This window comes from Pyrus communis, chromosome 13, assembly GCF_041283825.1.
Source record: "Pyrus communis isolate YQ-2024b chromosome 13, ASM4128382v1, whole genome shotgun sequence".
Lineage (NCBI taxonomy): Eukaryota > Viridiplantae > Streptophyta > Magnoliopsida > Rosales > Rosaceae > Pyrus > Pyrus communis.
Window position 1 is genome coordinate 3,505,317 of NC_142577.1, and position 22,665 is coordinate 3,527,981.

The window sequence follows — 22,665 nt, forward strand, 5'->3', positions numbered from 1 at the left end:
TCAAGATGTAAATGGTTCACCCCTTGAACTCAAAAAAATAAAAAAATAAATAAAAAAAGGAGGTCCAGCCCTTAAAACTGGGTTATATTCGATGTGTTGTTCGGAATATATTGATTCATAGGTTATAAATAACGCTCGACTAAAGAATTGTATTTTCTCTCTTCTTAATCATTTGACCCCCTTCAATAAAGTTCCCACCCTTTCATATAGGCCCTCAATGAGTCCATAAAGCCTTGGGCTCACCCACTTTTAATTTCTTGGCATTTATTGTGCCACCTACCTAGGCTGGTGTGCTAGCAACCTTTTTGCCCATCAATCGATATTCAATGGTGAATTGATAGTTACTCAGTCAGAATTGCACGTCATTCTAAACCAATGCATGTCGAGTGACTTGCTTAGCCTAAACTAGTCAAAGATACCTCTTCCAAGTAGTGTCCCGACTACCTTTATGTCTTGTCCTAGACCTCCACCTTGGATTGACTGACACGTGACCTAATTGGTGTCTGAGTAGGCCTAATTTTAGAGCCCTTACGCCATAAAGTTGTCAATCTTCACACATGTTCTTGCCGGTCAAAAAAGTGCTTTATGTTACTTGGTCTAACTAGACTGATGAATGGTCGACTACAACGCTCAGAAATGCCCCTTTCTAATTCCACTGGCCTTAGATTTCATTTCCCATTTTAGGCCTTGACTTTTATTGGGCCTTTCTCAGTCTTTTCCTAGTATATGTACTACTTTGAGGGTTGAAAAGAACCCTGCATTAACAACACAGTCCATTGATAATCTTCCCCTTGGCTCGACCAACAAATTCAAAACTTCTTGTACACCCTACGCTATGTTTGATTCCAAGCAAAGGAAGAAGACTTACCATATTTATACCAATCAAATTGTGTTTAGCTCTGCATGCAAATCCTTATCACACAACTCTTGTCTTTCTCCCTATGTCTACTCTTTTTCTCTTACAATGGAGAATTTCATCTCTCCTTTACCCCTTTTAGTTAATGCTGAGGAGTGATCTTGACCATCTAACTGTTTGGGTGCCGACTTAACCAGATCATGCTATATAAGCAATCCAACCCCGGAAAAAATGAAATTGTGAGGAAACCGAACAACGAGACCTTTCCCATCATCATGTCCCAACTTTTGAGGCATTTAATGCTTGTCTCACGAGTCGCCACTTTCTGACCAAACATCACAAGATACCGAACGTCACGACCGATCGCTCTCTTTTGACGTTTTGCTTTTGCATAAGAGCAACTCCAGCCCAGCAAAGTAGTCTGGCACGATGTAAAACCCCTCTAATCGAGCAAAATAGGCCAGCCCACAGTAGATCGACTCAAAATGGTCCGAGTGAGGAACCGGCCTATCTGACGTCATGCTGGCGTCAACATGATGACAACGAAGCCCATATATATATACTTTTTTTTTGCATTAAGCGTGTGGGCGTGCGTTCCCGACAGAAAACAAACTGCAGGCCCCGCCGATGCAAACGCACTAAAGGGGCGCGGGACATGGCCATGTGGCGCATCTTTGGCCGTTGGATTTCCAACGGCTAGTTTTCTGAACTGTTGGATTTCCAACGGTCAAAATTTTGAAATTCAAACCCAACGGCTAGTGACATGGCAACATCTGGGCCGTCCAATTCCTAAATTAACGATCCAGGATTTTCGGCCAAAAACCATTAAAAAAAAGAAAGAGAAAATGTCAGAATTCATCATGTTGGCCACATGTCCAATTCTAACCTGCTGGATTTCAATCTTTTTCAAATCCAACGGTCCAAATTAATTAACTTAATAAAAATTATTAAAAATTGTTTAAAAATACAGAAAAAAATAAAACAAAAATTTATTATTTTTTCTATAAATACCTAACCATCATCTTCCACCTTACACCACATTTCAATATTTTCAACACATTGAACCAAAGCTTTCATATACTTTTGTGTGCAAAAAATGGCTACTTGGATGGTCATCGAAGATGTTATGTTATATGAATGTTGGGTTCAAATTACTCATGACCTGATTATGGGTAATGAGAAACAGTTGCAAGAACTGTGGAGTAGAATTACTATAGTGTTTTGTGAGAGGCTTGGAGAAGATGCAAGAAGTAGTCAAGGTCTTCAAGGTCGTTGGAAAAAACTCAACAACTCACTTACTAGTTGGAAAAACGCCTTCTCTCAGGCTTCCTTTAATCTGAGTAGTGGCATAAGTTTAGCGGATCAGGTGACAATATTTTTATTGATTTATTTGTATTCCACCCGCATCAATATTTTAATTTATTTATTTGTATTACACCCGCATTTTATGATATTGTCTTATCCCGCATTTTATAGACACTTCAAGCACAAGCATGGTACAATGCGAACAAAAAAAAAAACAAATTATTCACCAGATGGGAATGTTGGAATGTTGTCAAAAATTGTCCCAGATACAAACTTGTGCCAATCTGTCCAAAAGTTGTCATGCATGACATTCCTCTACATAGTTCACCAGAAGCAGACCCGGCCCAACAAGAAGGCGACACATTTGAAGAGCGGGAAGGGATGCCTAAAGTAGTGCCGGAGTTGACTTGTCGGTCCTTAAGGCCTTAACGTAAAAAGGCAGCAAAGAAAAAAAAGGAGTTCTTCCATGACTACACAAAATATATGGACGAACTTGCTTGCCAAGGTGAACTGACCATGGCGTGGGAAGCGGAAGCTGCGACTATGCAAGCAATTTTAGCAACTACTGAGAGACATGATGCAGCTAATGAGAGACAAAGAGAAGTACTTAATCGAGAAATGGAGATGCTTAGAGAAGAAAGGATGGCTCAAGCAGATCGTGACACTATGAACAAGTCTCTAGTAGGAATGTCTCCGAGTTCTAAATATTTTTGGACATCGGAAAAAAAGGACGTGGTGCGAAGGAGGCGTGCAAGAAACGAGGGAACAAGTGGAGGAGGTTTTAGCTACACATATCCTAGCAATGAAGATCCTAGCACCACATATCCCAGCTCCTCAGACTTTATATAATTTCTAATTTATTTTTGTACTTTATGTAATTTTGTATTTATTTTTAGTACTTTATGTAATTTCTTGTTTTTTTTTTCTAGTATTTTATGTAATTTCGTATTTATTTTTAGTACTTTATATAATTTCTTATTTATTTCTAGTACTTTATGTAATTTCTTATTTATTTGTAGTACATTATGTAATTTCTTATTTATTTTTAGTACTTTATTTAAACACACCAAATAAAATTACATAAACACACCAAAATAAAATTACATAAACACACCAAAATAAAATTACATAAACTCACCAAATAAACTTAAAAAAACGCACCAAATAAAATTACATAAACTCACCAAATAAAACTTAAAAAAACACACCAAATAAACTAAGACCTTTAATTCTTCGACCACAAATTCCTTTTAAGTTTCTTTGTCACATCCCGGCCCGGGCCCCCACCACATCCCGGGCTCGACTTCACTGTAACATGATATTGTTCACTTCGGGCCCCGACCATGCCCTCACGATTTTGTTTTTGGGAACTCATACGAGAACTTCCCAGTGCGTCACCCATCTTAGGACCGCTCTCACCCGAACTCGCTTAACTTCGAAGTTCCGATGGAACCTAAAGTCAATGAGTTCCCAAAAAGCCTCGTGCTAAGTAGAGATGGGAATATACATATAAGGCTTACAGGATCTACTCCCCTAGGCGATGTGGGATGTTACAATCCACCCCTCTTAGGGGCCCGACATCCTCGTCAGCACACTCGCACCACACGGCAGAGTGGCTCTGATACCAAATTGTCACATCCTAGCCCGGGCCCCCACCACATCCCAGGCTCGACTCCACTGTAGCATGATATTGTCCGCTTTGGGCCCTGATCACGTCCTCACGGTTTTGTTTCTAGGAACTTATACGAGAACTTCCTAGTGGGTCACCCATTCTAGGATCACTCTCGCCCGAACACGCTTAACTTTAGAGTTCCGATGGAACCCGAAGTCAGTGAGTTCTCGAAAGGCCTCGTGCTAAGTAAAAATTGGAATATACATATAAGGCTTATAGGATCCACTCCCCTGGGCGATGTGGGATGTTACAATCCACCCCCTTTAGGGGCTCGACGTCCTCATCGGCACACTTTCACCACACGGCAGACTGGCTTTGATACTAAATTGTCACATCCCGGCCCGGGCCTCTACCACATCCCGGGCTCGACTCCACTGTAGCACGATATTGTCCGTTTTGGGCCCTGACCATGTTCTAACAGTTTTGTTTCTAGGAACTCATACGAGAACTTCCCAGTGGGTTACCCATCCTAAGACCGCTCTCGCCTGAACTTGCTTAACTTCAGAGTTCCAATAGAACCCGAAGTTAGTGAGTTCCCAAAAGGCCTTGTGCTAGGTAGAGATGGGAATATACATATAAGGCTTACATGATACACTCCCCTGGACGATGTGGGATGTTACATTCTTCACCTTATTTCAATCGCCACAAGTGTTCAATGAAGTCACTTTGACGGCTTAAGTGCATGTATGGTCGTTGCATTGAAGTGTATCGATCAATGATCAGTTGATCGTAACACCCATCCTTTTCCAATGGCTTGTGTTGCACGAGATCTTCGGTGCGGTCATAAGCACAATAAATACGTGTTATGGAATTGTTCATCACGTCTAGCTCGTATTCATTGATGGCATCATAATCATACTTATCTTCTACAATCTTGTTGTGGAGAATGATACACGTCATCATGATGGATCAAAGAGCCTCGACATCAAACAATCTGGCAACAACCCTGATAATTGCCCAACGAGCTTGCAGGATACCAAAACAACGCTCCACATCCTTCCTACACCTCTCTTGACATCTTGCAAAGTGTTTTTCCTTTTCACTTTGTTGATGTGGCACTGTTTTGATAAATGTTGTCTACCTTGGTTAAATGCCATCTGCTAGGTGGTATGGTCCTTGGTATTTATGTCCATTGACCCAATATGTGACTTTCGGTGCTTTTCCTTGCATCATCTCGTTGAACACTGGAGATTGGGCAAGGACATTGAGGTCATTTTGAGCTTCTGGAACACGAAAAAAAGCATGTCAAATCCATGTATCAAATGACGCCACCGCTTCCAAAATGATACTTTTGGCTCATTTTCTGTCACCATAAGCTTTTTGTCACACACTTGGATAGTTTTTCCATGTCCAGCGCATACAGTCGATGCTTCCAATCATACCAGGAAAGTCTTGCATCTCACCCTTCTTCAAAAGCTTTTGCATGTCCATTGTTGTGGGTTTTCGGAGGTACTCATTACTGTAGAGGGCTTTGACTGCGAAGCAAAACCTCATTAGGGACTCTAGAATATTTGATTTCCTTATCCTCGCTATCTCATCCACTTGATCTGCAGATGCTCCATATGTAAGCATCTGCAAGGTAGCAATAATTTTTTGCTCAGGAAGAAGACCTAGAACTTGAAAAACATCCTTTTTTTGCACAAAGTATGGATCATGGTTGCAAACAGCAATCATGATTTTGTTGAACAAACTTCGTTGCACTCTAAAGCATCCAAAAATATGATCAGTGAATAAACAGTTAGGGATAAAATAATCTTCCAAGGGATCTTTACCTCGTCTTTCCCTATTTCTATGCAAGTTTGAGGCACATCTGAGTTTGGAGATATGACCCACAACTTGCATGACACAACGGGAATGTGAGGTTCTCTGCTTTATATGTTCATCATCCTCGTCCTCTTCCATCATGAACGCCTCATCTCCACCATCCTTGAGATTGAACAATTCTTCCTGTTCTGCCAACAATTTTTTTTGTTGCTCATCGATTTCATACAATCTCCTTGAAGAAGACATTGTAAGAACTCAAAATTTAAAAACAATGAAGAAGGATTCTGAGCTAGTTTGAGTTTGGTGTATGAATTAGGATGGATATAGGGTTTATATGGACAAAAGAAAAGGATGAGGTTGTGGATAATACCACGTGACACTACATGATTGGTTGAAAATCTTATCAAAATCTATTCTAAAGGATTGTAAACAGATAGTGACACGTGGTGAGTCAAGATTGGTTCAAAATCTTATCGGAAATCTATCCACAAAATAATACTTTCGGATAATGACATGTGGTGTGACAAGATTGGTTAAAAATCCTATTCAAAATTAAAAATAAAAATATTTTTTTTTATTTTATAAAAAATTTAATAATATTTTAATACAAATTGACTAGATTTTGGGCCAGTGCATTTTTTAGAATAGAGATGCATTTGGCCAATTACTGTTCATTTGGGTAAATTATTATTCATTTGAGTGGATTAAATGAGTTGGGTGTCAGCGTATTTTTTAAAGATGGAATTGCTCTAAGGAGTTGGGGCCGAACATCCATAAAAATACAACAAATTTATAATGCATATGTCAAAATGGCCCTTTAGCTCATTCTGTAAAAACTCCATATCAAGACAAATTCTTTAATAAGGAGTTTAGGGATTTGTTAACCCAAAGCCCTTTTTTTCAACAATCCATTAAAAAAATGTAACAAAAGCCCATATCCATTAGTTGGCTTGGGACAGGTGAAATGCCCAAGCACACATCTGCGATAAGTTTAGAGGAAAACTCGCGCTCAGCATAATATTTTAAACATGTTTTTTTGAGTAGCTTCAGATGTATGCTAAGCTTCTCCACTGCCTCAAAGATTTATTGACCACTACCTCAGATCGGAGAGATTTTTCAATGTGAATGTCACATGAAATGGTACACCGCGTGTTTCCATGTAAATGGTGGGATATGTGTGTTAAAAGGTTAATAACTTAAAAATTAAAAATTTCCACCGCTTACATAAAAACACGTGATGTATCATTCGTTTTCTCATCACAACTAAAAATTTCTCCTCAGATCATGAGAGGGTACATACGGTGACACCATGACACAAGCAAAGGGGACTCGTTAGCAAATGAACAAGCCACTATATAAAGGAAGAGGGAAATCTAGAAAAGGAGGTTTAAGAAAACAATTGAAGAAGATACATTAAGAAATAGTTTATGATAGACCATCATTACCCAGATCACACATTTAAACCCCTAAAAAATCACGGTTGAAACACCTTACCAGATTTTGGCATTAACATTTATATCATAGGGATTCGACATGAAGACAGAGCGTCGACTATCGATTACCTGATATATTTCCCCTCCTCTTTTATCTGAACTTGGAACTAGCATCGTAAGATAAATTTACATAGACGGAGTTCCCCTACACATCAAACATCGTCTAAGAACAGTTATACATGTTTTAATTGTAGTGGTAGAAATTGAACTGATTCTACTTGCCAAGCTTCAAATTCACCTAGCTCTCAACTTTTAACTCTTACCTACACGCAACGACTTTGACCACAATCAAATCAAAACTCAAAAGCTCCATTATTTTTTTCTTTTAATTCCGCACATGCTGCAATAATGATGGATGCCAACAGAGCTTACTTTAAAAGTACAACAAATTGAAGCGAAAGAAACATCTAAACCGAAAAAACAAAACCAAAAAATATAGCTTAACTTACCAGCACCCATCCGCTAAAGTTAACCATCTCATTTGTCACCGACTTTTCACTTCCCATTTTCCACCCAACCCCGACGTCTCGTTGGTCCGTCACCATTGGCCTAGCGTCGGTCGGTGACAGCTCCCCAGCGAACAAAGACCGTGTTTGTGTAAAATGAAAGCAAAAAAAAAATAAAAAAAATCCATTAATTATTAGAAAATACATTTCCAGAGAGAGAGAGAGAGAGAGAGACGAGAGGGTTAAACAAGCCGCTCTTTCTTTCGTTAAACATTCCCCGCAGAATTCATCTTCTCTGTGCGTTGCATTTTCCTCGCATCTCTGGGAAATTCGAATTCCCATTGAAGCACCAAAACGAGGATTCCGGAATTCGAATTCTCGCCTTCTCCACTTCTCAAATCCCTTCTGTATTTTCAATCGGTTTCTGAGAGTGGTGGGAATTGCTGTGCTTCTGCGAGTGTGGATCGACCCAATTGAAGCCTCAGATCAATGCTCTGTTTGGAGGGGATTTAGCTCCCGTCATTGCTGCAATTCGGTTAGTAACGCTCGAATTTTCCCTTTTTTTAGCCCAAGTTTTGGCTGAGGATTCAGCAAGATCTGAACTCTGTCTGCGTTTGTATTCTTTCTGTTGTTATTTGATTCGATTTAGCGTTACTGTGAGGATTTTTAGCTGGTTTTGTGATCTCTGTGTGATTCTGGTTGTTGTAAGGGCAAGATCTGGTTGAATTATACTGATTTGTGAGTGATAAATGAGTTTGAGGTGTTTGATCGAATTGAGCTGCCATTTGCCTTCCGTTTGGTTGCAAAGGAAGTGTATTGGAAAAAGAAATGAAGCTGAAAATATAAAGACGGTTTGGTAATGTGGTCTTATTGGGGATTGGAAGGCCTTGTTGATTTGGTAGGTCTGAACTCTGAAGTATGGATTTTTTATCCTGTCGTGCGTAGTTTGTTATCAATGGTTATGTTGCAATTAGGCCTATACCAAAAATTCACGAAGAATGCTTATTAATTTTTAAGAGGGTATGATATTATGAGATGTAGTGTTAAATTATGGATAAATTATGAATTTTTTCTATGTTTTTTGTAGTTTTTGATCCTTGTGTAGAGTGCGGACTAGGGAAAACTAATGAAGAACGGGATGATAGAATGTAGTGTATGCCATTCAAAGATTGTTGCCCCGAACTCTAAAGCTTTCTCCAGGGCCTATGACCGCCACAAGAACAGGTTATCATCCAAGCAACGTGTTCTCAATGTACTCTTGGTCGTTGGTGATTGTATGCTTGTCGGTTTACAGGTTTGTTTTCATATTTGATCGTGTTTTTCTTATCTTTCATGGGAATCAAATGATTGATTGCACGGCGAACTACTCAACTTCAAGTAGAGAAGTTTATAAGAAATGATATATGAAATCTCTAATTTTTAGAAACGTATTTGATAATTCAGCTTTCCAATATTTCTACATGACTGAACATGTTTGAGCATGTTTTTGCAACTATGAAGGTTGCTAACAATGTAATTGTTGTCAGCCTAGAATATCTGCTGTTATTCTCCTATCAACCCTCAAACTAGCACAAGACCACCCCTACCATCCTCATTCCCATAGCTTCCACATTATTACAAATGATTACATATTGCCATCGATCTTTATTTTCATCACTATTACATTAATGGCTCCAGTAATTTTGTTGAATTTTATCTCCTGATTCAACATATATGTTTAATTTTCTTGTTTTGGACCATGAAGATGATTACCATACATGTTAGGAAGCATATTAAAAATGAAATCAAATTGATCATTCATATTGCAGATATAGTCGCACTAACAACTGTTTCAAACAGTCCCTTAGGAAATCTATTATTGCTTGTGAAAACTTGATATGAGTTTATGAAGTAAGCTGCAAACCGTTGCTATAAATTTTGTGGACAGTTCTTCATCCCAATTTCATTATTACCTGACGTGCTTACTTTTTTGTATTTTTGCTATCAGCCTATCCTGGTTTATATGTCCAAGGTCGATGGAAAATTCGAGTTTAGCCCGATTAGTGTAAACTTTTTAACAGAGGCAGCAAAGGTTCTATTTGCTGTCGTTATGCTATTGTTGCAGGTATGTCAACGGCTTCCTTTTCTCTCCCTTACTTAAATTTGTACGAAATCGTCATGCCATTTGATATTGTTATTCCCTGGTGCTGTTAAGTTCCAGCACCTGGAATAAGGTTCCATATGAAGTTTACTCAAAATTTTGACATGTCTTGTCAATGGCATCAACTCTTGTATTGTATGCTGAGGTTCTGAGATGAGGCTAGAAAATACCTTAGTGCCATGTGAGGTGCACTTGGGTGAGCACCCATTTATGCATTGGTGATAACTTAGGAGCTCCCACCTATTGAAGATAATAGAATTAATTATGCCAAAAGGAAAAACTTGCTTGTGCGTTGTTTGCACGTTGCTTATGGAGAAGAGAGATGTCTGATGGTCATAACTCTCACATTCTAGATTATATTAGTTGACTTTTGCAAAGTACTAATTACTTCATTTCCTGATGGACTTAGTTTTCTTTTGTTCTTATTGACATCTTGGTTGAATTCTGCAGGCTAGGAATCAGAAAGTTGGGGAGAAGCCTCTTCTCTCAATTTCTACATTCATGCAGGTTGTCTTTTCACTGCGTGACAATTGTTAATTTTTTAAGCTCTTGTTTCATAATGTTTGTCTGTTCGTGATATTGTAACAGATGGAATTTGGGCACTCCCTTAGTTTGTTCTGCATGATCTGTTATTAGGAAACTGTATCTTCTCCTTTTACACTGCAGTCTGTTTTCTTCATTAAATAATTTCTTGGCATCCATGTTTGAACTATCTTGCTTAGCTCGTAAGCTTGCTCATATTTGAAGTTTATATGAAAGCAAACACGGTAATTTGTGATCCAACAATATTTGTTGTTCTCCTTTGCAGGCAGCTCGCAATAATGTGCTTCTTGCTGTTCCAGCATTTCTCTATGCTATTAATAACTATTTAAAGTTCACCATGCAGGTATAGTTATTTCATAGATCCTCTTAGCATGCATCTATGTGTTGTGGTGGCGTATATGGTTAACTTTCCGAATTTTAGCATGAGTGATGGACTTGTGCTATACCCTATATAGTCAAATTTTGGATATAACCAAGATGTTTAGCTCTAAGGGTTCTCCCCCATGTTTGAAGCCCTTTGAAATGGGTGTAGAGTATCTTGCAGGTCTACTTAGAAGTAGTATTTGCAGTGTTTGGCTAAAGAGGAATGATCTCACAAAACAAAGACAGTAAAAAATGGAGACATTTTGGTTAGAGATATGTTGTCATGCACCAAACTTCATGTGCAACATGATATGGTCATACCACAACTGCTTAGTTCTGAGCAGTTTTATTGAATAGTATGGGCTAACAGAATTGGCCATTCCTTAGGCTTCATGTAGTATTGGGTCATCCAAAGTTTATCCTGGTCTCCATTGGAGGTTACCCATTCATTGAATTTAGAGAGTTCTTTTATTTAATTATAGTCCATAAATAATTAAGTTTTTTTTTTTTTGCAGCTATATTTTAATCCTGCAACTGTGAAGATGCTGAGCAATTTGAAGGTAACAGTATTATTATCGGTATCTTAGTGATGCTAACGACAATTTCATGATTTGATAGGAGCATCAGTGTTATCTGGAATCTCAATAAACAACTAATGTGATTACTCAGTACAAGCATACTTTAAATAACAAACAAGCTTCATATCATAATAGACACGTGTATCTTCAATGCATGAAGATGGAATGCGCACATTGGCTTAAAACGCATGTTTTGAAAAATTTTCTAGATAAACCAGGGGACCTTATCATAATTATAAAAACCCCTGGAAGGGAAGATTCCCTGAACTCTATCTCTTTGAAGTCCAAAATTACAGGCCAGAAGCATTTTCAATCCTAAAGTTCATGCATACCCACCTTTAAATACTGAAGAATCTTTCTATTTCACCCGACCCCAAAAACTGACAACGCCCAACAATCCGAAAGAATTTTTTAGTTTCTTGTTTAATTGTTTCTGATTTGTATCTGACCCCTTTTGGATTTTAACAAAAGGGATCCCTCTCAATAAAATAAGTATCTCTCTCTCTCTCTCTCTCTCTCTTGCAACATACGCACACATTGTATAAAAGTATATCACAGAATAATCTGCACCCCTGTTGTTGCTTCCACAGAAGTAGCTTGGGATGCATTTTTGCATCCAGCATGAAGAGATCAAGGATTATTATATCGATGTTAGTGAACGTATTGGTAGCCCAATTTATGGATATATTGATAAATATATCGTAGTTAGTGGATATATCGACCATAAATTAAAAAATGGCGAATAGGTTCTTTAAAACATGAGAACTTTGAATAAACTTTAGGAAATGTTGTGACAAACGACAATGCATACATTAGGCATGCATTTCGGATTTCTTTTTTTTGGTTAACAAGAATTGTATTACTTATATATAGCTAGCATTATAGTCTAGTGATATTTTTGTTCATTTATAAGTTGAATGTATTAAGTTCGACTTGAATGACAAGTTTAATACCTAATGTTGACCTAACACTAATGAATTAAGTGCTTTTAAACTTCCTTTTCTTTCTTCATTCCTTTAAATGCCAACACCCCAGTAACCAGTCCAATGACTAGCTGAGAAGTTTGAGGGTCTTCCACTCTTTGAGTTGCGTGATCCCAATCCCAATTCATAAGGTAAACTAGCAGAAACATTCATTAAAGCTTTGAAAACAGTGGTTAGAGTGAGAAGGAAAAACAAGAACAATAACAAAGCCCTATCCCACTAAGTAGAGTTGGTTGTATAAATCCGAGAATGATTACGCTTGGTTTTGTGTCAATTCTTCCGTGAGCTCCAAGTACTCCAAAGTACCCCATGTCTTTTTTTAAAGTCTCTTTCTAAGTCTTCCTAGGTCTTCCTTTACCCCTTTTTCCCTTAGCCTTTATCATAATCGCAATTTTCTAACCGAAGCATGTGTAGGTCTTTGTTCACATGTCCAAACCACTTTAACCGATTTTCTCTCATGTCATCTTCAATTATGGCCACTCATACGTTATCTCGGATATCCTCATTCTTAATCCTGTCCTTTCTCATGTGGCCACACATCCAACGAAGCATTCTCATATCCGCTACACATATTTTTGCACGTGTTGATGCTTGGCCGGCTAACATTCTGTGTTATAAAGCATTGTTAGCCTTATTGCGGTCCTATAGAAACTTTAGTAGCATACAACGGTCGCACAACACACCCGATGCACTCTTCCACTTTATCCATCTAGCTTTTATTCTAGGGAACTTTAACAAAAAGCTCCCGGTACTGTTCACTTTAATGAAAAACCACATTTTTACACTAAAAAGTCAATTCTGGTACTATTTACTTTACCATTTATTTTGTCCTTATCGTTAAAACTCAAAGTTTTCAAGCCCTTTTCATTAGTTTTCCTTTTATTCTATGCTTGAGATCTCCAATTAAAATATTCGTTCTTTGCCAGGACATATCCAAGATAACGAAAATGTTCACTCTTTTGTAGTTCTTGATCTCCAATCCTCACCCCTTTCTCATTTGGACCCCATTCCCATTGAACTTGCACTCCGTATACTTTGTCTTTGACCTACTTAGGCGAAGACCTTTAGATTCCAATACTTCTTGCCAAAGGTTAAGTGCTCCCTCTTGCGTTTCATCTATCAACATTATATCGTCTGTGAAAAGCATACATCAAGGGCTATCATCTGCGAGAGACATACACAAAGGGATATCATCTGTGAAAAGCATGCGCCAAGGAGTGAGAAGAAAATCACTGAAAAAGAGTCGATCTCTCTTGAAACTATCCGATATCCACCCAAATTTCTTAAAAATCTTCCAATTGTGACCAGTTATACACCAAATAACAAAATTGAGTCAATATTTCCAATTTACAGAAATTTTGGAGATTTTTGGCTAAACTATGGACGTATATTGCCTTACATCTGTATTGATTGTTGGTAAGCCAATTTTGCCGAAATATTGGCGATATTTGGGTGATATCGGCGATTTTTCAATCTCAGGAAAAGATAAGCTAACAAGGCCTTGTTTTGTTCACATAGTTTCACCTGTAGAAATCCTGCAGGTCTCCTTTTAAGGAGTTAGATATGTCATTGTTTTACTTCAACAAGTTTGACTGTGGACATGTAGGTGTTGGTGATTGCTGTTTTGTTGAAAATGATAATGAAGCGCCGATTTTCAATAATTCAGGTTAGTACCTTTCCATTTTTTAATCTCTCCAGCCAAGAACAAGAAAACATTTCTTTTACTCCAGCTTTTCTGTTCTTTTCCTGTTTCTACAAACGGGGAGTAGTCAGTTATAGAACTTTGGATGATCTTATTTGAACACATTCCTGTGGGTGCTATGATTGCTATATCTTATCAAACTGATAATACTTTGATACAGTGGGAAGCCCTTGCTTTGTTGCTCATTGGAATTAGTGTAAATCAATTGCGATCTTTACCCGAGGGTTCAACTGCTTTAGGTCTTCCAGTTTCGACGGGCGCATACATCTACACATTGATCTTTGTAAGTGATTAATGATAATTGTTGTTTCTAGTGGTGATGTCCTGTTTAACAGGCACCTTTAGGTGCATAACTCCTTTTACTGGCTTGAATCAAGTATTCTTCTAAATTATGTTCCAAGACATTTATATGCATGTTGGAGACTTATCTCAGATTCATCTTACAGGTAACAGTTCCATCATTGGCCTCTGTTTATAATGAGTATGCTCTGAAGAGCCAATATGACACAAGCATATACCTCCAGGTGAGTTATAGGACTTTTATGACTTGTTTTTATGCTAAGGCATGAAAGTAAGTGGGGTTATTATTATTCCAGGATGTTGAGGAATTGATTTTTCTAGAGGTAGCAAATAGCCATTTGCTTTTATACCTGTAATTTGTGTCAATACTTACCGGAGTTGGCCTAATCTATCATCAACATGGATCTTGTTTACTCGTGTTGCGAATTTTATTTTTGGTGGAGCTTCCTGTTCTGTTTCTTTAAAATTATCCTAGTGATATATGGATAGGGTTGTATTTGGGATGGAATTTGAAAATGATGAGCATGCTATAGTCTCTTGGTACTTAGGTATCCCATATAGTTGAAATGTTGCCAAAAGTTCTCTCGATTTTTGGGTGTATAAGGAAAATAAACAGTTTGCCTCAAATTTTCAGTATTTCACTGATGTTGAAGCTTAGTACATGCGACAACATATCGCCGAGATGTCAGCAACAAGGTGGAAGGATATGCCTTTACCCTTAAACACTGAATATTTTTAATTATTGATTATTTTGCTTTGTTAGATGTCTAGCTTCATCTGTGACCAATTTGCTTCTGAACCTAGAGTTTCTTAAACCATATCTTAGCAACTCGTGTTTCATTGTATATCCTATGTTAAATTTAAGTATGGACAGTTATTGAAGAATGATAAATATAAGTCGACAATTTATCGTCTTCATCTTAAGTCTTCTTCTTTTGGCTTTGCAGAACTTATTCTTATATGGGTATGGTGCTATATTCAACTTTCTAGGAATATTGGTAATGGCCATTGTCAAAGGTATGAACAACACTATGTTTATTATTTTTGCAGTGAAATATATTATTTAGTTTTCTTGATAAATAAAAACATTCTAAACGAAATTCCCACATACAGAAGTAGTACACAGCAATTAGAGACCACAAAGTGTTATGTCACGGGCTCCATAAGTGTTCACTACTAAGGCTGCCGTGCATTGATATTGTCCTCACTTAACCATCTAGGCCCAATCCCCTGGGTGGTATCAAGACCAATGGACCTCAAGTGTGGGGTTTTATCTCAAAAGGCCTTGGTGCAACTAGAAGCGGAACACCTACCTTAGATTATTGTTGTACTCCGATGTGGGATTTTCTTCACATCCATCTTGGCTTGTATTGAGCCAACCTTTTTCACCCTCACAAGGCACATATAAAATCCAAATGCAGTGAAAGGAAGTTTCATTAATGCGCGCAGAATATCACCTTATTTTATCTTCAGCTATTTAAGATGCCTCCAATAGTTGATTTGTTTGCTTTTCTATTTAACCACGTGCTTAAGGAAAAAAATGGGTTTATTTGCAAAATTTCTTTATTAGTTTGTTTCAAAAATTTGGCATGTCATCCAGAGATTTGCCGTTCTATTCTCTTCATATCCTTGGTGATATTTACCAATCAAAATGGTTTTGGATAGAATTATTGTCCTATATAGTTGATTGATATAGGAGGGTCCAATTTACAAATAAGAACTTCATTGTGCTTTTTCACAGTGCTATTCTGTTAAGGAAATTTATGAAATTTTGAAATAGGTGTTTTGAGTTGTAACCTCATGTTGTTTGAATGTTTCAGGACCAAGTAGCTTTGATATCCTTCATGGTCATTCAAGAGCTACAATGTTTCTGATAGCTAACAATGCAGCACAAGGAATTCTGTCTTCTTTTTTCTTCAAATATGCAGGTTAGTTTTCTGCAATAGCCTCTTCAGGTTTACATGTCATGCCAATTTGGTATGGAAGTGCTTGCTGTATTATGGAGATTACTCCTAAGTACACTTTAATGAGCGAGATTCTGTATTCAGCTTATGATTTCATCACCTGTGGCACGTTTTTGTTAAATTTCATTTTCTTGTCACTCATTAATCGAAGGATGCCATTCAATGTTTTCAGATACAATTCTAAAGAAGTACTCGTCCACTGTTGCCACTATCTTCACGGGCATAGCATCTGCTTTGCTGTTTGGTCATAAATTGACTATGAACTTTGTTTTAGGAATTTCTATAGTCTTCATCTCGATGCACCAGGTAATCTTGATAAATGAGTTCTTTTCTTCACTTTAGTTAATAGCATGAAAATCTATTTTCACAAGAAAAAAATTGTATAATTTGGAGATAGCTTTCTTTCAATTTCTCTTTTGTTTTTCTGATGACATCATTTTCTGACCATTGTTCTTTTGTTTTTCTGTATAGTTCTTTTCTCCCATTTCGAAAGTCAAGGAGGAGGAACGAAATGGGAAGCTAGAAATGATAGATGTCGATGATAAACACAGGTATCTGCTCATTCTTCTTGCCCATTTGTCATATGGGGTAGTGGTGGGTGACGGCATCATTAGTTGGGAGTTGATGTAGAGATTACTGTGTTCATGTTGTATGCTTGACACAAACACCAAGCCAAGTATTAAATGTTTTACTGTTAGGCGCTAACAAGGGTAGGCCACTAAGGATAATGATTTTAAGAATTTTACGTACTTTCAATGTTTTGGCTTTTCTATAGCACATATAGTGTACATAAATCAACCAAAAAGAAATCAACTATGATTCTGGATGGGGATTTAGGTGACAGGCTAAAGGAGAAATTCATGGGGGGAAAATTAATTAATTTTTTCTACTTGTTTTCTTGATTCAGGTCAAAGGATTCCTTTATTAATATGGCAGCAGGGGCAAATGAAGAGGTTAGAATTGCAAATTGCTGTCTTGTAAATATTATATGTTGATTTTATATTTGCCTCACTCTTTTCTTACAAATTTACCTTTTCCAGGCTAGTCATCGGGTGGGCCCTGATGAGAGACAGCCGCTTCTTCCGACCTAAAAGTTTTATGGAGTATGTTTTGCCCTTTAACTAGTTGTTGGATACATGCATCTGCTGCATATTTTACTTAACCATGTCGACCGACAAATTACCAACAAAAAGATGCATCGAACAGCAATTAACTGGACTAGTCTTTATGTTTGCAGCAATTAAATTAACTGTCATGTCCAGTACCCAGCTAAATAGATATTTGTTTTTCCCTGTCGGAAAGGCTAGAGTGTGCAAGTAATGTTTTACGAGACATGCGAGACATTATTTAGTTAGAGAAGATAAATATGTAGGAGCCTTCCTAAATGTCATTACTATCAGCCTGATATCTTCAATTGTAGCCGGCAGAGCTGGCGTTGTTCCGTGCATAATCAGACTTTGTTATTTTGATGCAGGTTTCTTTTTTTCTTTTCTTTGAAGGAATTCTTTTGGCAGGAATTGAAATGATACGAGAGATTAAGCAAATCGAGATTCCTCAAACATTCAATAAATTTATCTGAGAAGAGATACGTTTCTACTGTTTTCTGGGGATCCCTTTTCCCGTGTCACGGGGTTTCCCTAAGTTGGCGTATAAAGCAGTTCATAAATGAATTCGGAGGATACACGGCGTTAGGTTATCCCAGCTTTTCGCTGCAGAAGATTGATAGAGAAAATAGTAATATGTCGTCAACAATTATTGGATTCCTACATGCACTTTACTTTAGCTTACCAATGTGATTTGTAATAACATTCTTTGTATTATTTACCTTGGACCACATACACATTTCGCCCCCAATGTCAACTTTTGAGTTTTTCTTTTTGTTTCACACTTTCTTGGGATACATATTACCATGAAACATACCATTAGGTTGTCATCACAACAAATTTGTCAACGCACGGCATCTCAGTTCATGCATTCTCATGTGTAAATTGTTCTACACATACCAATGCGTTATTGGTTTAGGACGTCATCGTGGCTGGAAACCCGTTTTATGTAATTTGCTTCCTATAAGAGAAGCAAAAATTGATCAAATATGGTTCACGTAATTCACCAAGTTCTGGTTTGATTAAGAACCAGCAAATAAGGTGACGGTTGACCCTCGCTTTCAAGGTTTTAGCATCAATTCCTTTGCAGTCTTGGCTAATTTGCCTCATTTCAATTTGAGAATACAATTACTTTTGGTCACCATTGCTCGTCTCAACTCGATCTTGGGATCCGTAATGAACTAGAAGCAAACACTTCAATAAACAAATGGTTGTTCGGTTACGTGCGGCCGTTAGGTCACCTACTTTGAGTTATGGACACACAAGGCCAAAACATGTGTGCCGGGCGTGCGATCCACTGTAACAAAAATTTGTCCGAGTAAGCTCGAAATCACCCTATCGTATTAGATCAACGTATAAGAATGTCAAATACTGCATCTCACATACCAAGAGGAAAGCAGGCGAGCCCAAAGCCATATCTACAGGAAATCTTCAATGTTCAAGCATTTTCCTGCATTCCCCTTGCCAAAACGCAAGAGACCATCTACCGTAACATATCGACTTTAGGTTCTGCTAGCACTGCTCGACGGCCTTCGTCTTCTAATGCAAGAAGAGATGCATCTTCCACCTTCACCTGTGAAAAGTGAGGAAAATGTTACACAAATGACAAAAATTAACTATCGAGGAACTAAGGAGGGCGAATTTCTAATAGGAACAAGCATTAACTGTCAAATCTATAATTAAATGCAAGGTTCTAAAAGTCTAGGCCCTAGTCAGGCAATAGGCTGAGTTCTAGCGTCTAGACGGATTTAAATATATTTATTATATATCGTATACAAAAGTGCCTATTTACACTTATAAAATATATAATTGTATTGGAATACAGAAATCGCAAAATAAAATGACATATAAATTATAAAATATTGAAAACATGGGGAACAAGCATGTAATAAATATTCGTTCAAGTATTCAACAAGTCTCTTACATTTTATTGAAAAAAATAAAATGAAAAATGAAAGTTATCGATTTTCTGTCTAAGTGAGAGTTGCGACCTAGGTGGGTGCCTAGGCGGGGTCAGGCGGACGCATAGGCAGATCTATGCGTAATTTCATAATTTTCAAATGCCTAGGGATTAATCGGGATGGTGGCTAGTCGTCTAGCGCCGTCTGAGGATTTTAGAACAGTGATTAAATGTAAGAGAGGGAGCAAAAGGATACACAAACTAAGATATGCCTAGCAGTCCAAGAAATTCAGAAAAGAGGTGGAAATCCTATTTTGTGAAAACCTGCTTGGCAAGAGCATATAGAGTAATAAATCGAGTCTTTTTTTTTTTCTTGAATCATTATATGAACTAGAGTTAAGCACGCAGAAAAACTAGTGAGTCTTCGGGATTTTTTATGGGAAGTGTTATTAGAACTCCTAAAATCTCATCTTATACTTCTTACTAGTGTATTTTTTCTTTCTAATTATAGAAAGTTTGGAGTGCAAAATGAGATTTTTGAAGAGCCAATAACAATTTCCTTTCCTATAGGCAAACTTTTTACGCGAGTTTGTTGACCCATTTCAAGTTGTGCTTCTTGATTGCCCCCTAAATTTGCCATGGGCCTCATGGGCATGCCGGGAATTTACTCAAATAGGGAACTGGCGGGTGCGAGCGTGCCACTACTAGATGTTGCTAGTAGATGGGTTTTGAATGATTGAGGTTGTGCCTGAGTTCGACTTCTAACCAAGAGATTGTGCCATTGAGTGGGAGAGGCTTAAATCAAGGTTCTTTCTTTGCCCTAAAGATAAGGACTTTTACTTATATGGAGAAATGTAACAACAACTAAATGACAAGGTTGCTGGATGTGTGATGACTGAGGAAAGTAAATGACTGGAAATGTGTTGTATAGAAATGTATTTATTTAAAGTACAAAGCATTCTAAGTACAAAGGGATGCCAAATACAAGGTTCGAGCTTGTTCCCGAGGGATCGGGCAATTTGCTCTAGTCTTGTGACAATTTCTGGTGGTTTGGGGAATGACCTTGAGGGTTATAAATAAAACTACAAATGAGATCGATACTACTAATGAGCAGCAAAACTAATAAACAAGGAAAGTAAGGGATGCTTGGCTAAAGCTAAATGTCTACAAGGAGATTGAATGTTTGTATCTCCATCGCATGCTTCCACCACATGTCTATTCCTCACTTGCAATAAAATAATTAAAAGAAGCAAGCTAGCTTCTTTCACCACATATCATTGCCCGAAAGTTCTCATATTGCATTCTCATCCACTTACAAAAAGGCATGCATTTGTCTTGATTAAACAAAGTTCTTGGTACACCTCCACCACCAAAACAAAAGGGAAAAACAATATTATAATGTCAAACTATCCCACTTACAGCCAAATATCTTTCCAAGTTAGCCTTCTTGAACAATAATCCTCCAAATGCCATATTTAACCCGAATAGCCCAAATGAGTAAAACTGGGTACATTTTAGGTGCAAACAGAAGCCCCCCAAGTTTTACAAATTTGAGCAAAGTTTGTGAAACTTACGGCTCCAATATGCTCTTCCAAAAGATTGATGATATAGTAGGCATAAGAGACATTGAGCATGAAGAACACCTGGAGAAGCCTCGCCACTAAGCAATATTTTCTCTTGTAGAAAATGGGAATATTTGAAATTCCATCATGATAATAAAGTCACAATGAGTGGAAGCCCTTCCACATACTGATCACAAAGGGCAACTTTGTTTGCTATGTCTTTCCAATAGTCTTGGTGGCTCCAGTGCTGCCAGGAATGATGTTGAAGGAAGAGGCACGTCTACCTTTTTGGTCCTTTTGTCGTTGATAAACTTGGCAAGGCCAGCAAGGCAATTGGTAGTGTAACTAGCATTGGAAAGAATATTGTTGTCTAGCTTGTATTCCTTCTTGTTGATACCAACAAAAAATAATGGAAGTATCTTTGTTGGTTGCAAAGGCGATAAACTGGAAAAATGCCCGAAGTCGGGCAAACTGGAAAACATAAAGAAAGAGGGAAAAAGAGAAGAAAAGAGAAAAAGAAATAGAAACAGAGAGAAGAGAGACTTCGGGCAACTTTTCTTTTCTTTGTTATCTCTTTTCATAATATATATATATATATATATATATATATATATATATATATATACGGAATTGCTATTGACACTTCAAATTTCTTATTCTACACTTTAAACTTTTTATATTTAGAAAGAAAAATACACTTACGAAGAGTGTAGAATAAGATTTTTGAAGTGTCAATAACACTTTCTTATATATATAACTCTTTTGGGCAATGTGAAAGGCATTGAGGGAGAGACAGGAAGAAAGAGAAAACAAGGAAAAGAAAGAAAAAGAAAGAGAGAGAAATAATAAGAAAGAAAAAGGAAAGAGGGTTCTCCCTCTTTCGGGCCAAAGGTAACAAAAGAGATAAGGAAAAGGAAAAGAGAGAGAAAGAGAAAGAAATAATAAAAAAGAAAAAGAAAGAGAAATAATAAAAAAGAAAAACCCCATTTTGGTGATCTGTCTCCCTCCATTTCCCACTTCTTTCGATATAAGATCTCTCATCTGTCAACTTCAATGGCTTCCCTCCCTCAAGCTTCTATTGCCATTTCCACCTCTTTTAAGCCCGCTTTGGCACCCAGCAGCAGGAGCTCTGGTTTGAAATCAGTTTCTTTTTCCATTACTGGAAAGCTCTTTCCACCCATCAGTTCCCGATCTGGGCACTTCCAAGTTTCTTATGCAGCCAAACCGGAGACTATCACCAAGGTGTGTGGCATATATTGAAGAAGCAGCTGGCCTTAACTAAAGATATCAATGTGTTTGCTGGCTCAAAATTTGCAGAACTTGGTGTCGATTCTATTGACACAGTTGAGATTGTAATGGGACTTGAGGAGGTGTTTAGCATCATCGTGGAGGAGGAAAATGCCCAGACCATCGCTATTGTTCAAGATGCAGCTGAAGGAGCGGGATCAATGCATATTAGAGCAACTCCAGCGTTGGAGCCCTCCCCCCTGGCAATACACTATTCAATCCACCTAATGAACAGTAATTGCCCTTAATGAACAGTAAGTAGCCCTGGCAATAGATTTTGCATCTCCACCGTTACACTTCTATAGCCCTGGCAATAGGTAATAAAATATTAGTATTTTTTTTATTTATAAAATTAATACAAAATAATTTTAAATGTAATATCGGATAAGATTTTTAATCGTTGTCGGTGCGCCACGTGTCATTATCCTAAACGATTGGCTAAGTAATTTCCAACGTACTAAACGATTGGCTAAGTAATTTCCAACGACTGGACATCGATTCTTTGGTTCTTTTCCCACCAATTTTCTCAAGATAATTGGTATAAATAAGACTCCACATTTCTCGCAACTGCATCTCGTATCTGCACCAGTGGTCATTTTGTTGAAAAAAAAATGGATTCAAACTTTGAGACAAAGAAAGGAATGTGATTGAAAGTAGTTGAGAAAATATGAAATTGTTGTGAAGGTAGATGATAATGAGAAGGT

At 37.6% G+C, this 22,665-nt stretch overlaps 2 protein-coding genes and 1 pseudogene across 6 annotated transcripts; 2 read left to right on the forward strand and 1 right to left on the reverse strand.

The window, feature by feature from the left end:
- Window positions 1–4,919: 4,919 nt before the first annotated feature.
- Window positions 4,920–7,635, reverse strand: LOC148691602 (uncharacterized). Its single transcript, XM_088683356.1, has 3 exons — window positions 7,540–7,635; window positions 5,216–5,462; window positions 4,920–5,056 (listed from the first exon to the last, which is right to left on the reverse strand). The coding sequence occupies exons 1-3, from the start codon at window positions 7,633–7,635 to the stop codon at window positions 4,920–4,922; spliced, it is 480 nt and encodes a 159-aa protein (XP_088539482.1).
- Window positions 7,636–7,651: 16 nt separating this feature from the next.
- LOC137737301 (CMP-sialic acid transporter 2) lies at window positions 7,652–17,994 on the forward strand. 5 transcript variants are annotated; one of them, XM_088682277.1, is made up of 17 exons: window positions 7,717–8,071; window positions 8,186–8,434; window positions 8,624–8,830; window positions 9,524–9,640; window positions 10,127–10,183; window positions 10,485–10,562; window positions 11,098–11,142; window positions 13,750–13,809; window positions 14,006–14,128; window positions 14,292–14,369; window positions 15,093–15,162; window positions 15,966–16,073; window positions 16,282–16,415; window positions 16,581–16,660; window positions 17,017–17,062; window positions 17,150–17,212; window positions 17,584–17,994. In XM_088682277.1, the coding sequence occupies exons 3-16, from the start codon at window positions 8,663–8,665 to the stop codon at window positions 17,198–17,200; spliced, it is 1,215 nt and encodes a 404-aa protein (XP_088538403.1). In that variant the 5' UTR covers window positions 7,717–8,071; window positions 8,186–8,434; window positions 8,624–8,662; the 3' UTR covers window positions 17,201–17,212; window positions 17,584–17,994. The 5 variants fall into 5 exon arrangements, with proteins under 5 accessions (XP_068332844.1, XP_088538403.1, XP_088538404.1 ...); XM_088682281.1 differs by having other exon boundaries at window positions 7,811–8,071; window positions 8,624–8,760; XM_068476743.2 differs by lacking the exon at window positions 8,186–8,434 and having other exon boundaries at window positions 7,652–8,071.
- A 3,459-nt stretch (window positions 17,995–21,453) lies between these two features.
- LOC148691603 (acyl carrier protein 1, chloroplastic pseudogene) lies at window positions 21,454–22,376 on the forward strand (annotated as a pseudogene).
- Window positions 22,377–22,665: the final 289 nt, after the last annotated feature.